The sequence below is a fragment of the Melanerpes formicivorus genome, unplaced genomic scaffold (genome assembly GCF_026170545.1).
Source record: "Melanerpes formicivorus ecotype bairdi unplaced genomic scaffold, bMelFor1.0.p_v2 SCAF_13, whole genome shotgun sequence".
NCBI lineage: Eukaryota > Metazoa > Chordata > Aves > Piciformes > Picidae > Melanerpes > Melanerpes formicivorus.
Window position 1 is genome coordinate 3,010,569 of NW_027142365.1, and position 15,332 is coordinate 3,025,900.

Consider the following 15,332-nt stretch of genomic DNA (forward strand, 5'->3'; position numbering starts at 1 on the left):
CCATCCTCCAGATGGGGGTTGGGGATGATACCAAGTACTTTGTGCCCCATCCAGCAGCATGCCTCTGGGTGCTGCCATCCCCTGATCTCAGAAGGAAGAAATTTCTTACACTGAAGGTGGCAAAGCACTGGCCCAGGTTGCCCAAAGAGGTGGTAGAAGCCTCATCCCTGAAACCATTCCAGGTCAAGTTGTCTGGGGCTCTGAGCAACCTGTTCTAGTTGCAGATGTCCCTGCTGACTGCAGGGGGTTGGACTGGGTGAGCTTTAAAGGTCTCTTCCAGCTCCAAATACTCCATGATTCAATGATCTATGCAGCCAGTCACTGGTGCTTGGACCTCACAGCACCCTCATGCAGACAGAGAGTGACACCATATGGAAAGAGAGTAAAGAAAAAGTATTTAGTGAGGTGATAGGGCAGATTGTTGTGAGCAGGCACAGGGCTTACACACAACCAGCCCCTTTTATCCACCCCCCTCCACTTCCTTCACCTTTGCCCTTTCCCTGAGCATCCCATCAGAAGTTTCACACAGTCCCAGGAGTCCTCCTCTGTATGGGATCACCATCTTCATTTCTGCTTCCCAGATGCTCTCCTCTTCCACAGTCCCTCCCAGCGACCTGACCCATGGAGTGAAGGCCACATCATAGCATCAGATAAAGATTTATTTTTGCCCTCTATTTTCTTTTAAGATAAAAAAAGTCAGAATAAATATATATGTATATTTTTTTTAAGCCTCATAGTTTTGGAAACAAACTGTAGCAATACTGGCAAGAAAACTAACAGCAGTGAAAACAAATCCACCTTCCCAGTTCAACTCCAAGCCCTTCTCAGCCCAGTGGCCTTGCCTAGCAATAACATTAATGTGCTGCATGTTTTCTCTTGAATTATTCATCTTTATTTGCACAGTCCTAGGCAAGCCTGGTGCTCAATAGGTTTCCAGTCTGGAAAGGGCCCATTTTTGAGGTTCAAGAAGTGAATAGTACCTTTAAATACATGTCAGCAAACTAATATCCTTGATCTTTAAAGCTGCACTGGGTAGCATGGATTGGCTAAGAGCTCCTCTGCTTGAGGCCATGCTCTCACTCTGTGGGGTTGCAAAGCCAAGATGTAAGTTAATGAAGGTCTCTGTGGATCTTTCTTGTCTCCTCAAAGCAGATCTTCAGGAATACTTCCATCACTGCTCTGCTGAGCCCACTTTTTTAATCCTCTTCACTGGTTCTTACTGGTTTGAAGTCTCTCACTGATCAAACTGGTCTCAAATCAGCTGATGATCAACTGATCTCCAACCAAGGATCTCCCCTTCAGAAAGGCAGTTTCCTGCTCAGGAGGCCTAAGTGTGGCAGAGCTCATTGTAAGAGAGAAACCCATCACTGGTCAGACAATCCAGTTGAAAGGTGCCTGGCTCCTCATGTAGTCTCTGCTGGTAGAAAAAGGGATGAGCCCAGTTGGACACATCAACCTAGAAGAAGGCAAAAGGCAGGAGATGCAAAGGCACCATTCAGGCAGGCCTTCTGACCCACCCACATGTAGCTGATAGATGAGCATGGCAGATCCATTCCTCACAAGCAGGAGGGATAATGAGATCACTCTCCTCCACCAGACCCTTTGGGATCTAGTGGGGGAGGTTCTGCCCAAGTTTCAATCTGCCTTTTAAAGGCACAACATCTAGACCAAGCTTCTCCCTCAGCCACTCACATACTCCAGAGAGGAGATGGGTTTCTTCCACAAGCACAAACCCAAGGCAATCCTCTTAGAGTAATTCCAGTTACAACAGAAAAAAAAATCTCAAGTACATGATTTCAATCCCAGTGTGGAAAATCCTTTGCCTTGATGCTGGCCCTATGATGGAAAACCTGGTTACCAGTTCTGGGAGCTTGCACCAGCTCCATCATATGGCCAGGACCAGTAAAGTTCAGCATTGAGGGCATATCTGAGGCATAAATAAGGTAAATCATAGACTAGACTAGAGTAGAATAGACCAGGGTGGAAAGGACCTTCAAGATCATCAAGTCCAACCCATCACCCAACACCATCTAATCAACTAAACCATGGCACCAAGTGCCTCATCCAGGCTCTTCCTAAACACCTCCAGGGATGGTGACTCCACCACCTCCCTGGGCAGCACATTCCCATGGCCAATCTCTCTTGCTGGGAAGAATTTCTTCCTAACATCCAGCCTAAACCTCTCCTGGTGCAGCTTGAGATTGTGTCCTCTTGTTCTGGTGCTGGTTGGCTGGGAGAAGAGGCCAACCCCCACCTGGCTACAACCTCCCTTCAGGTAGTTGTAGAGGTCAATAAGGTCTCCCCTGAGCCTTAGTGGTGATGCTAAACATTTGTGATGCTCAGCATCTCTATCTCAGCTGCATATCTGCTGCAAGACTGGCTTGTCTCAGAGGGCTGGATGTCAAAGAAAGCTCTTCTCCTGAGAATGGCCTGAGGGATCTTCCACAAGAACAACCTGAAAGGCTTTTTCACAAAGGCATAGAGCAAGGGGTTGAGACAGCAGTGGACAAAGGACAAACTCTCCGTGATCTGCATGGCATAGTCCAGCCGCCTACTGCTTTCGCAGCTCCTGATCACACCGGCATCTTGCAGGGAGTGAAGGATGAGAACAATGTTGTAAGGGGACCACAGGACAAAGAAGACACACACCAGAGTAAAGACTAAGCAGAGCACTCTCCTTGAGCCAGGCACCTGAGACCTGGTGAGGACACAGGCGATGCGGGAATAGCAGAACACCATGAAGAGGAACGGGACAAGGAAACCCAAGAGGTTTTGGATGACCCGAAAGACAACTCTCCAAAATAAGTGTTTCTGGCCATAATCATGGGCACACAGGATGGTTTTGTTGTGGATTTGCCTTGTGCTGGTGAAGAGGCCATCAGGAACAGCGAGAAGCAGGGAAAGAATCCATACCACCAACACGATGAGGATGGACTTCCTTCGTGTCTTGGCGCTGCCAGGAGAGCAAGCATGAACCATCTGCAGGTACATGTCCAGGCTCATGCAGCTCACAAGAAAGACACCACTGTAGAAACTCATGGTGTACGTGGCATTTAAGACAGGGCACAGTATGTCCCAGGTGACCCACTGAGAAATGTACAGAGCCCAAAAAGGAAGGCTTAGTAGCAAGAGGAAGTCTGAAAGCACCAGGTTCAGCAGATACACCTCTGTCATCTTCTTCTTCTTCTTGATGTACACAGCGAGGGCGATAAACAGAAGGACGTTCCCAGCCAACCCAACCAGGAAGACCACGGTGTAAAAAGATGGCAAGAAGGCTCTGCTAAAGGAGAGAACATCTTCTTTTGTGCAGAGGCCATAGAGCACATAATCCTCCTCATCCAGGTACTCATACAGGTAGTCACTCGAATTGATAGCTTCCAGCAAGGGGTCAGCCATTGGTGTTGTCACCTTTGAAGTTGAGTTTGACAAGTGGCCACCTAAGAGCAAAAGCACAGTGAAAGGAATCAAGATTTAAGGACATTGAGACTCTTGAACGTGTCCAGAGAAGGGCAAGGAGGCTGGGGAGAGGCCTTGAGCACAGCCCTGTGAGGAGAGGCTGAGGGAGCTGGGGTTGCTTAGCCTGGAGAAGAGGAGGCTCAGGGGAGCCCTTTATTCATGTCTGCAACTCCCTGAAGGGAGGTTGTAGCCAGGTGGGGGTTGGTCTCTTCTCCCAGGCAATCAGCACCAGAATAAGAAGGCAGACTCTCAAACTGCACCAGGGAAGGGTTAGGCTGGAGGTGAGGAGGAAGTTCTTCTCAGCAAGAGAGATTGGCCATGGGAATGTGCTGCCCAGGGAGGTGGTGGAGTCACCATCCCTGGAGGTGTTCAACAGGGGACTGGATGTGGCACTTGGTGCCATGGTTTAGTAGTCATGAGGTATTGGGTGATAGGTTGGACTGGATGATCCTTGAGTGTTTTCCAACCTTATTGATTCTATGAAAATGTTGTTCTAATCCACTGGGGGAAAGAAAATAGCACACCACAGAGGGGCTTCTTCTAGCTAATAGGTTTCAATTTCTCCTGACAGTAGTTTTCTTCTGATAAGTATTTTGTGTCCCTCATCCTTTTGTGCTTTTGCCTGTGGCATGGGGACAGCTCTCTACACGTGCAGATAACCACAATAACTCTGGTTTCCTTAGAATCATAGAATCAATAAGGTTGGAAAAGACCTCAGAGATCATCAAGTCCAATCTGTCACCCAAGACCTCATGACTACTAACTCCCAACACATTATAACTTGAAAGCAAAAGAGCACAGATTCCTCTGAAATAACTCACCACTTCCTCCTGACAGCACTGCAAGCTTTTGAGGAAGGTTCTGCTCTAATTTATGGGAAATCCAGCACCACACCTCACTGTGAGCTGCTTAGGATTCAGCTCTGCCACCACTGAGAAAGTAGCATCTCAGTTCTTGGTGAAGCAGAACCTGCTGGTGGAAGCCAGAGGTGAAATGCTACTCCTGGCAGAACACTAAGCCCTCTTAATGCCAATTCTAGCCATGGGTTCTTGTAAAAGGTAAGTGGAACGTTCAGAATCATTGAATTGAATCAGAGTCATAGAATCACAAAATGATTTGGGTTGGAAGGGCATGGGCAAGAGCACCTTCTAGTGGATCAGGCTGCACAAAGTTTCATCCAAGGTAAGGACATGTAAGCACCAGAATCAAATCCAGAATCACAGAATCACCAAGGTTGGAAGAGACCTCAAAGATCATCAAGTCCAACCTGTCACCACAGACCTCATGGCTAAGCCAAGGCACCAAGTGCCACATTCAATCCCCTCTTGAGCACCTCCAGGGATAGAGGTACAGGTTTAGGTGGAAGGACAGTGCTGGAGTTGATCCTGCAGGGGATGAGGAGAGGATTCAAATCTTGCTGATGGAGGAGAGTGTGGGCTGGGCAGTTGGCTGCTCCTCAGGACCGCAGGCTGGTGTCATTGTTTGGACAGCTGCAGTCCAGATTTCAGGAAATGGTGACTGATTTGGAAAGCTTCCTACTTTGGGAGTCTGATTTTTCAGAAAGTAAAACCCACATGCAAGAAGACAAAAAGACTTTCTCTTTTGCAAACTCCACCTAAACTGGGTAATGGCTGTCACTGAAGAACCTGTCCCCTGGAGTGGGACATGGGATCTGCCTGAGCCACCTCCCCTGGCTGCAGCCGTGGACATACCTGTTGTGATCTCACGTCTGAAATTGCTTAAATATCCATCCCAGGCAGTTCCAGGCAGCTGAAAAGAGAGGAAAAATGTGGGTTGGGCTGGACTGAAATGTTTTCTTGCTGACTCTCAGTTTAGAATAGAACAGAATTAACCAGTTTGGAAAAGACCTTCGAGATCATCGAGTCCAACAATTCAAGTGCTGCAGGGCACTTCAGACAGAGCAGACACAGGGCGCAGAGATCTGCCATGGAAGAATGCCACCATGCTACCTTTTGTCTTCCCCTCCTCCCCTCCCTCTCCCCCCACCTTTTTTTCCCCTTGTTTCATATTTTGGAGGAAATTCATCCTTAGCCATATACAGATCTGATTGTGCACCATCAAAAGGAAACCAAAGCTGCCCACCAGCCCTTCTGGTCACAGACACACACAGCAAGACCCCTAAACACCTTCCTTCCCCCCCAAAACCTCTGCACCTACATCCCCAAAAGTCCCATTTCTGGGTCTCTCCCACACACTGAGACATCTTTTCTCCCCCTGCCCTGCCTTTTCCCCCTCCCATATCAGGCTGGCACTGGCATTCACATCCCACAGCTCATAGCAGAGAATAGATGAACGCAATGTGGGCTGAGCTCAGAAATTAATCCCAAGCCTGCCCCAGCCCTGGTTCCCTTTCAAGAACAAAAAGGAACCTCTCCATGTTTCTTGTGCAGCTTTGCCTACAAGCAAGAAGCAGAAAATGCACTTACAGGAGCTGCTTCTCCTGTTCCCATCCTCCTGGAGGCTCGAATCAGACTTTTAGGAACTTCTTTTACTTGTGTAACAGCGTGGGCAGGAAATGTGAGCTCCGTGTGACCTCCCTGGTTTTGTTTTGCCTTTCCTGGCGTTGGTCAGTGGGTGTCTAGGCATGTGTCCATTAACATCTACATCTGCCAGAGATTAGGAAAAACTTCTGTACTGAAAGAGTGGTCAGGCATTAGAACAGGCTGCCCAGGGAGGTAGTGGAGTCACTGTCCCCAAAGGTGTTCAGGAAACATATGGACAGGGCACTCTGGGACACGGTTTAGTGGCCATGGTGGTGTTAGGTTGTGCTTGATGATCTTAAGAGGCTTTTTTCCAACCAAAAATGATTTGATGATTCTATGGATAAATATATATGGGCAACATACACATCAGCAGAGAGCAAGAAGCTGCTCCTGAAGCCGAGACACCAGCCACAGCCACAGGGCAGCTACAGGTGACAGCAGTTTCATTAGCCCAGCAATTACTATGAAGTAAGTTTTGGGTTTTAATTGAGTTTCTCCCTTGAAGCACATATCGCAGAGAGCTGCAGGGAATTAAATGCACCTCTGAGAGTCACTGCAGAAAGTAGCCTCCACTGTCATTTATTACAAGGTTTTAACTCAATTTGGCTGCTGGTAATTGCATAGATTTATTTTTTTCCCTTCTTCTTCTTTTCAGACTCTGCAGAGCCCTAATGGCTTTGGCAATTAAAATAACCAAATTAGACGTAATGAGAGGCACATTTAAGGAGCTAGAGCAATAGTAACAAACGGTTATCTGAGTCACTTTTCTTTATGCTGCCAAAAAAAATGTTGTGCAGCAGCAGATTGGCCCTGCAAGGAGCTCTGCCTCTCACCCTCCTCAGAGAGGGGAAATCACAAACACTGGACCAAAGCACTGAAAAACCGGGCAGGGTTTTTGGAAGAAAGGCCTTTTCTTGGCTGTTTGCTTGGATAAGCTGCTCCCAGGAGCGTGGGCTAGGCAGCAACGGGATCCCAGGGGGGTTCTACGGAACCACATTATCTTTGTTAGAAAAACGCGTTTCGGGGTGAAACAAGTTGCCAAGTTCAACCCAAAGTCTCCACGTTCTGCAACTCTGAGGTGTTTGTTCCCTGCCGTGCGTGGGTGGGAAAACGCGCTCATTCGCAGGCAGGGCTGCCAGTCACGAAGGGCTCAGGTGCCAGCATGGGCTGCGGGCAGGGACTGCACACAGCGGCGGCCGAGGGCTATAAGAAGTTGAGGGCAAGGACTGAGTGCAGGGGCGGCGGGGACAGATTGCAGGCAGAGGTTGTGGGCAAAGCTTGCGGGCTGGGGCTGAGACCAGCGGCCGAGGGCAGCACTGCAGGCCGGGACTGCGGGGACCTATCGTAGGCACAGGGTGCAAGCTGAGGGCAGAGGTTGTGGAGCAAGGCTGCCGGGGGCAGGCTGCAGACAGCGCTTGCACACTGTGACAACGGGACCGAGTGCAGGCCCCGCCTCACAGGACTCCCTAACGGCGGGGCAGGCCACCAGCCTCCCCCGCCACCGCTTCCCGCGGCTCCGCGCCCGCCGCAACGCAGAGCCCCCGGCCGTGACGTCAAGTGCTACCGCTTCCGTCCCCGCCCGCATCAGTTGGCCGTGTCAGCGGTCGCGCCGGATTGGCTAGCGGCAGAACGATCTCGCTCTGGATTGGCTGGAGGCGCTGCCGCGCTGCCCGCTGGGAGTTGTGGTTCTCCGGCCCGGCCTGCGGGCGCCCCGGACAGGGAGGCGGAGCGCAGCCAGCCAATAAGGCGTGGGGGCGGGGCGAGGCGCGGCAGATGCCGGCCGGTGTCGGGAGCGGGGAACAGCAGCAGCGTGGTGAGTGCTGGGCCCCGCGGACGGGCAGGGGGGAGCCAGGAACGGAAGATTCGGGTGCCGAGGCGAGAGCTGAGACGCAGGGAGGCAACGATGGGGCACAGAGGAGCACCAGGGGCAGGTCTATAGGCAGAGGCCCTGTGTGGGTGGAGACACCGGGGCCCAGCGTAGGGCGGAGGCCTTGTGGGGGGTGGTTTCGACCTGGTGCTGGAGTAGGGCAGGCACCTGGTGTGGGTCTGGGCAAGGGGAAGGCAACCTGGTGGTGCTCGTGGCCACCTCCTTATCAGGAGGGTCCCTGGGACCTGTTACTTGCCCACCCTTTCCTCTGCCCCCTGCTCACCCCAGCCTCTGCGAGTGCTGAAGGTCACCGAAACCTGTTCCGATGGAGAAATTGATTCACTTCTTGGTATCTTGTATAGATCTCACCTCTGGCTGTCTCCACCTCTTCCAGCCACGGGGTGTTCTCATGTTTCCTTTTCCAAGTGAGCTAGACTAAAATACAACTTCTGTTTAGCAAACCAGAGTAATGGCAGCAGGCACAGAGAGCCCAAATCTTTTGGCCTGCAGAGGGAATACTTCGTAGTTCCGATCACAAGCCTCTCGGTGGGCTGCAGTGTACGGGCCCGAAGTGCTGCGTAACCAGGGAGCACAGCTACGGCTGAAGTGTCTTTTGCCTGGTGTTAAATTAAATTCCTGGTGGTTTATTTTGAGATCTTGGAGTAGCTCCATGTGAGGGCGAGCTGCATTTTGCTGCTGAGGGCACTGGTGGAACAATAGTGGTTAGGGATTTTTCTAGCAGAGACCTTTTGTGGTGTTGCTGAGCTAATTGTGCTGGCAGAAGCAGGCCGTAGTTAAAGGGTGGTGTTCATGCTGGGCACCGGTCTTGGGGCAAGCTGTGATGGAGACAGCAGGACAGGCTGGCAGGTTTTGGTGGTCTCCTTCATGGTGGCTCAGTGAGCAGAGCCCTTCTCGTGGATGTTGCTGGGGTGTTTTTTACCTCGGAGACAGGTGAGAAATCACTTCTGGTGCAGTGGAAACTCTCCTTGCTCCCTCCATGCATCCTCACAAGAGTCTGCACCCCTCGAAGGCTTCAAGACTTGCTCCCACTCCTCAGCAGTGGTCATTTTACACTCTGTGTTCTCCAGCGAGGGTCTGAAGCGTGTTGGAGTGGTGGATGAAGCCATAGTAGGGACTAAGAAGCTGCCAGGTAGGGCTGACCTTCTGCAACAGCTCCCACTTTCCACCCCCAAGGGCTTTGGTTGCTGTTCTTGGAACGGAGTAAAAGAGGAGGAATGAACTTTTCTGAGGTCAGGGCTGCTACTCAAGAACAGCCTGTGAAAGCAAAGTGGTCTGGATGGAAGTCCTGAAAGGAAACACAGGCAGTGACCAAAACTTCTGGTGGCTTCTTGGTGCCTGTGAGCATGGAGGGAGCACTGGGATGTGAAAGATGGCAAAAATGTGTTTTTTGCTACTTTTTGTGTGTCCTGTCCTTACACATTCTGGTATGCAATGATCTTGCTTCCCAAGACTTCACCTAAGTTAAATCATCTGTCTGTACCTCATCAGCTCAAGTCCAGCTCCTGTGGCCATACTTTACTACATGGGCATTTGTCACTGGTGGAATATGAAAAGGATTTTCTCTGTCTAAAGGTTCTCTTAACTTGGTGCTTCTAAAAGCTGAAGAGAGACTCTTTGTCTTCACAGCCACCATGTCATCCAGCCAGGATTCTGTTCTCACTGAGTATGAGTCTGACTCCAGCCAGACCTCAAAGCTGTTAAAGAAATTTAAAGAGACACCATTTGTACCCATTGGTAAGTTGAAAGATGAAGAAGTGTGTTTACATAGTCCTTCCTCTTCATGGGCAATAAGCACCCTTACTGCTCACTGCCTTCCTGTGAACAGGAAATTGCTTTGAATTTACTTCCTTGTGCAGCACCCTGTGCAGTGCCAGCAGCACTCCTCCTGCCTGTATCAGTGTTTGCTCTGCCTGAAGCAGAGAAACCAATGAGGCCTGCTCACTGAAACACATCACTCAGAACCTGCAATTCCCCTCAAAGTCCAAACCAAACAAACCCTGACAGACTGCTCAGGTGAGCTTGGAAACATGTTCAAGCAATACTGCCGGGTGGTAAGGAGTCTGCTTGGAAGCTCTTCTGCAGTGTAGTGATCCCGTAGTTCCTAGTAACCACAAAGTGTATTTCAAGTTAAGAAGACAGAAATACCCAAAATACAGCCCAGTTGCTGAAACCTCCCCATCTCTGCTGGCATTCCTTGAAGTGTGGGGTTTAGTAGGCTTGATGGTACCCCAGCTTGAGGCAGTTGAAGTTCTCAGCCTCTTTGCTGAGACCCAAAAAAAAGCTGCTGAGGGGAGGATGGGATCAGTCACATTCCTCCTGAACACTTTCCTCTGATCAGGAACTGACACAGGACAGTTTTGATTTCCAACCACCTTTAAATGGAGAGCAGTCAGGTCACCTGGGATGAACTGCCCTGGTCTTTTGCCAACAGATATCTGTCACTGGTATCTGTGGTCTCAGGACTTTGTCCTCTGGCTTACTAGGATGTATTATAACCTCCTCCAGTTTGGGTTCTTCTGAGCAGACTGCCAGAATTTACCTTCAGCCTGTGCTGGAGCTAGTTTGAAGGACCTAAAACTCTTAATTGGTGTTTAATGAAGGTAGCTTCATTAAATGGCTCACACACCAGTGAAGTCAGGGCTCGCAGCTCCACGAGTGGAATTGGTAATCCTCCTGTTCAGGGAGACAAGCTGTCTGGGCTCTGGTCAGTAAAATACACAAACCACTTAAGTGGTGGCAGCCTGCTTTGGACTACATAAATAATCAGTGGATGGAATGGGCGATTCAGTGCATTGCTGCTCCGTGCTCTGAGAGCAGCAGTGTACACGTGCTGGAGCTGGCACAGCCTTGGGGCTGCTAGGGACAGAGTTCGCTCTTGGTCCTTCATGCGAGAGACCTGGCTGAACCCCTGTCCCCACAGCCTGGGACAACTAACATATGACTTGTCCTGTCACAGCAAACCTGGCCAAATGTGACAACACTCAAAATAGCAACCTCACCAGGCTGGTGGGTGTGTCAGGCTGAGGGTCTCAGCTGTGTTCTTGGGTGTGAGCTGCTGCCCAGGAAATGATGCAAGCAGTGCTTGGGCTGTCTGAAAAACAGCCAGCAGACTGACACCTTGAGCTCTTCTTGTGGCATGGAAATACCTTGCTCTTCACTGCACTGACTTGGGCAAGAGACCTTCTCACTCTCCACAACTACCTGAAAGGAGCTTGTAGGAAGATGGGGGTTGGTCTCTTCTCCTAGGTAACAAACAAAAGGATCAAAGGAAACAGCTTTGGGCTGTACCAAGGGAGGTGTTGGGTGGGTATTAGGGAAAACTTCTTCAGTGAGAGTGGTGTCAAGCACTGGAACAGGCTGCCCAGGACAGTGGTGGAGTCATCACCCCTGGAGGTATTTAAGAGCCATGTAGATGTGGTGCTGAGGGACATGGTTTAGAGGTGACCTTGTAGTGCTGGGTTAACTGTTTGACTCGATGACTGTAACAGTCTCTTAACAACCTAAGTGGTTCTGTGATTCAGTGATGTGATGAGATGGCACTTAAATGGAAACAGTAGAGAGGCCACAACTTGCCATCTACACAAACAGTGATTAGAACAACACAGGATCAATCCCAGGTTACTTTAAGTGGTCCATGTCACATGTTTCAGTAACGTGGATCTCGACTCAGAAGGATGCTTTCCTTGCCTTGTAGGGATGGCTGGCTTCACCTTGGTGGTTGGCTATGGGCTGTACAGACTGAAGCACAGAGGCCAGATGAAAATGTCACTTCACCTGATTCACACACGTGTGGCAGCCCAGGGCTTTGCAGTGGGAGCCTTAACATGTGGTACGTATCAAACGTGACACCCCTCAGCGCTAGTGAATCGCAGGGACCTCTCACATCCCTTCTCCTGGTGGATCATACAGTGAGCATGAAACATCCCTGGGGTGCAGGTGTCCTGGCCTTTATTACTTCAGGCTGCTTATGGTGGTTATTGGTGTTTGCTGAGCCTTTCTAGACTAACATGATGTCCAAGTACATCTATTTAATGTCAAACTGCACTAACTTGGAGAGAAGAAGCTGCCACTTTTAAACAGAAGCCTGTGAGGTTCTGCAGGTGTTGAAATGAGAGGCAAAGGAAATAAAAGACTATCTGGCAAAGGAAATAAAAGACTATCTGATTTTAATACTTCTTGTTGTGTTTGTTTAGTGCATTAGAAAATCAGCTTGTGTGGTATTATATATTTTATAGCTCTGTTCAGGACTGGAATTGTGTCCTCGAATGTCCTCAGTGATTTGTACATCTCGGTTACCTCTAAGTATTGCAGCTGTGTGTGTGTGCACATGTGTGATCCATGGAACACAATCTCTCCTGTATTCCTAGAAGGTGCAACAGAAAAGCTTGACTTTGGCTGCAAAGCAAACTAGAATTGGCTTGGGAGCTGCTTTTTCATGCCCAGTACATTTTCCTCCCCACTTTCTCCTGCGTATGGAAAACACACATTGAAAAATACACATGAAAAAAATCCACCAAAAGAGGAGGGGAAATGTTACTGATGAGACTGTAACTAATTCTTCACATTTTGAAACTCATTATTTCCTATTTAACCTACCTTTCTAATTGTGCTTATACTCATGTCTTGTAGGTGTGCTGTATTCAATGTTCCGGGAGTACATCTGGAATCCCAAGGAGTAACTGAAAGCTAACTGAAATCCCTGTCCTGGTGGTGACCTGTGTGCTGCAGCTAGAAACCTCCTGTCGAGGGGTTCTTGAGGAGGGGAGGAGGGGGAAATACACATTATTAGCAAATTGCCCTATTTTTGTGGATGGTACAGTGGCTTGAAGCTGGCAGCCTGGATGGTTGTGCACTCTGGGAGCGAGTATCGGGGTCTGGTTTTAGCGGATAGAGTAGAATTCAATCCCTTTAACTTCCCCTCAGCTCTCAGCTCGGTCCTAAAATTGATGACTTCTTTTGCTGCTGTTGCCCAAAACCCTACACAAAGCCTGAACTAGCTTCTGTCAGGCCTCGGGGAGAGCACAGAGGCCACGCCTGTAAGATAGTGTTGCGAAGGCTTCGCTGTCGTTTTCTATCCTGTATATTTGTCAGCCTCCAGCTTTGTGATTTAGAAGCTTCCAGTAGCACTAAAGGACTTCTAAAATGTTGAGAGATAGAAAGATCTATTTTTCTTTTTTTTAATTTAAGGCATTTAAGGTGTGTTGCAGCTATTTAAATGTTATATTTATTCATTGTTAATGAAGACACAGCCTCCCTATTTTTACTACAGATTTTTTCACAGATTCTTGGGTGACTATTTTGTAACTTTCATTCACGGTGTTCTTCTGAGTAACAGCTAAATGTAACATTTAAAATACATCTGGTGAAAACCCAATCTCTATTTGGTGTTCCAGTGCTCTTTAGTTGAAGTACACAGCCTGGCTCTGATTCCTACAGTGTCATTCCCCGTGGAAATTTAAAACCCACTCAAATCTGAAAAGCCCCTTGCCCACTTGATGAGGTGTTAAAGCCCTTCTCTGTAATTTGCCACTGTTAATTTACACTCAGACCTCCTTGTATCTCCGACAGCAGACACAAAAATAAATGTGTTGATAAAGCCAGTTTGTAAAACCCTCATTTTCTCTCCTCGTAGCTTGCATTCCATAGTGACAGTATGATGTCTCTTTGTAACCAATTGCCCCAAGGTACATATTGCACCTCTCTGACACTGTAGAGAGCAGTGGGAGATGAAATAAGAATAAACGTGAGCACTAGAGATGGTTAAGTGTTTGGATGTGGATGTCTGGGGGGGCAGGCATCCCCTTGTGCACGCAGCCTCCTGCAGAGCGATACGTGAATAAAAAGCATAGAATGGTTTGGGTCGGAAGTGACCTTTCAAGGTCATTTAGTCCAACCCCTCTCCAGTCTGCAAGTACATCTTCAACTGGAGCAGGCTGCTCGGAGCCCCGAACAACCTGACCAGGAATGGTTCCAGGGACGGGGCTAGGCAAGAGGGTCTGCTAAAAGGTCTGTCCCAATCTTCCTTACGGAACCCTTTAAATACTAAACAGCAATTTAGGTCTCGTTGAAGCCTTTTCTTCTGCGGGCTGAACAATAAAAAAAAGAGTCACAAAACTGCCCTGAAGGCAGGCAGCGCCGCTGGAAAGAGCAGTCCCGGCCGGGGCCGCCCTGCTGGCCTTCGCTGCTCTCCCCGCTGCGCAGCTACAGAGGACATGGGGAGACGCCCTCCCAGCGCGCAGGGCCCTTTTCCCTTGCACAGCCCGACTCCTCCCCGGCGCGGGGCGGGATGAGGAATGGCTCCACTCGCGGAGCGCCGAGGGGCCGGGCGTTCTGCGCGAAGGGGAAGGCGCCGCAGCCGGGGCGTACGGCGAGGGCGGCTGCCGGGAGCGGCTGTCACGGCGGCGGCCATGGCGCGCGGCTGGCGGGAAGGCGCGTGCGCGGCCGGCGGGAAGGCGCGTGCACCACCCTGCCCTTCCCCTGCCCTTGGCTCCGTTGCTATGGGAACCGCGTCGGCCTGCGGCCGGGCCGGCGGCGGCACCGGGCACCGGCGCGAAGGGCGGCCGGGGGGCACCCTCCCGTTGCCCTCGGGGCCGGGGAAGGCAGTTTCGGTAGGCTGGGGAGGGGTGGGCGAGGTGCGGGCTGACGGCCCGGGGGTGGGGAAAGCTGTGCGGCCCCGGCAGGCAGCAGGCAGGGCGGGCGCTGGAGGCGAAGAGAGGGACCCCTCCGCTCCCCGCCCAGCAGCGCTGTGGCAGATGCCTCTCTGCCTCCTTTGGAGCGGGTGCCTGTTACTCCTACCGAGTCGTGAGGCTCGAGCACCCCCTTCCTAAATTTCCTTGCAGAGGGGACACCAGGTGCGACTGCATCCAGTCGTAGTTCCAGGCTGTAAAGAAGAGTTTGGACTCCAGGCTTTGCCACAGAACCCGTTTATTTCAGCTCAGGCTGGGTGCCTCTGGACAGGGACCCTGAACAAAGAAACCCCTGAGCAATTATCCCCTCACAGCCTTCAGTTCTCCACCCCTCGCACTATAGTTCAATATTACTACATGAGTCTGGGGTCTTCTTCACAGAAACCCTTTTTCTGTCTCCAGGCTGGTTGTTGTTGCTCTCAGCTTGAGGATGCAGCTTCTGCTGACAGCTTGGCTGCCTTATTTTTCACAGGATGCAGGATGGGTGCCATGGTTTAGTAGTCACGAGCTCTTGGGTGACAGGTTGGACTTGATGATCTTTGAGGTCTCTTCCAACCTTATTGATTCTGTGTTCTCAAGGCCTCCCTGAGTTCAGCTGCAGTTCACTGCTTGTGGCCTGAGGCTTCAGTAAATCTGTCTGCTCAGGCTGAGCAAGTGACTCATGCTAATCGAAGCAAAGCAAGTTTCAGTGTGACCTCATTTTGAGCAATTATGAAATGAATACTGCACAAGCAAAGTATGTTGAGCCCCAGGAGCACCCAGGTAGGCTGGAGGGCCAAAGGCTGTCCCCAAGCCATC

The 15,332-nt window shown here is 50.3% G+C and overlaps 3 protein-coding genes across 3 annotated transcripts in view; 2 read left to right on the top strand and 1 right to left on the bottom strand.

Annotated features, from left to right (window-relative positions):
• Window positions 1–671: 671 nt before the first annotated feature.
• Window positions 672–6,352, bottom strand: ACKR2 (atypical chemokine receptor 2). Its single transcript, XM_068146427.1, has 3 exons — window positions 5,904–6,352; window positions 5,169–5,226; window positions 672–3,437 (listed from the first exon to the last, which is right to left on the bottom strand). The coding sequence occupies exons 1-3, from the start codon at window positions 5,925–5,927 to the stop codon at window positions 2,323–2,325; spliced, it is 1,197 nt and encodes a 398-aa protein (XP_068002528.1). The 5' UTR covers window positions 5,928–6,352; the 3' UTR covers window positions 672–2,322.
• A 1,366-nt stretch (window positions 6,353–7,718) lies between these two features.
• Window positions 7,719–13,464, top strand: HIGD1A (HIG1 hypoxia inducible domain family member 1A). The gene is made up of 4 exons (XM_068145882.1): window positions 7,719–7,773; window positions 9,475–9,582; window positions 11,543–11,677; window positions 12,478–13,464. Exons 1-4 carry the CDS (start codon window positions 7,734–7,736, stop codon window positions 12,525–12,527), a joined length of 333 nt encoding a protein of 110 aa, XP_068001983.1. The 5' UTR covers window positions 7,719–7,733; the 3' UTR covers window positions 12,528–13,464.
• A 908-nt stretch (window positions 13,465–14,372) lies between these two features.
• Window positions 14,373–15,332, top strand: part of CCDC13 (coiled-coil domain containing 13) — a 37,049-nt gene continuing 36,089 nt past the window's right edge. The window contains 1 exon segment of the mRNA XM_068145883.1: window positions 14,373–14,456. The gene's annotated coding sequence lies outside the window, so the exon portion shown is untranslated.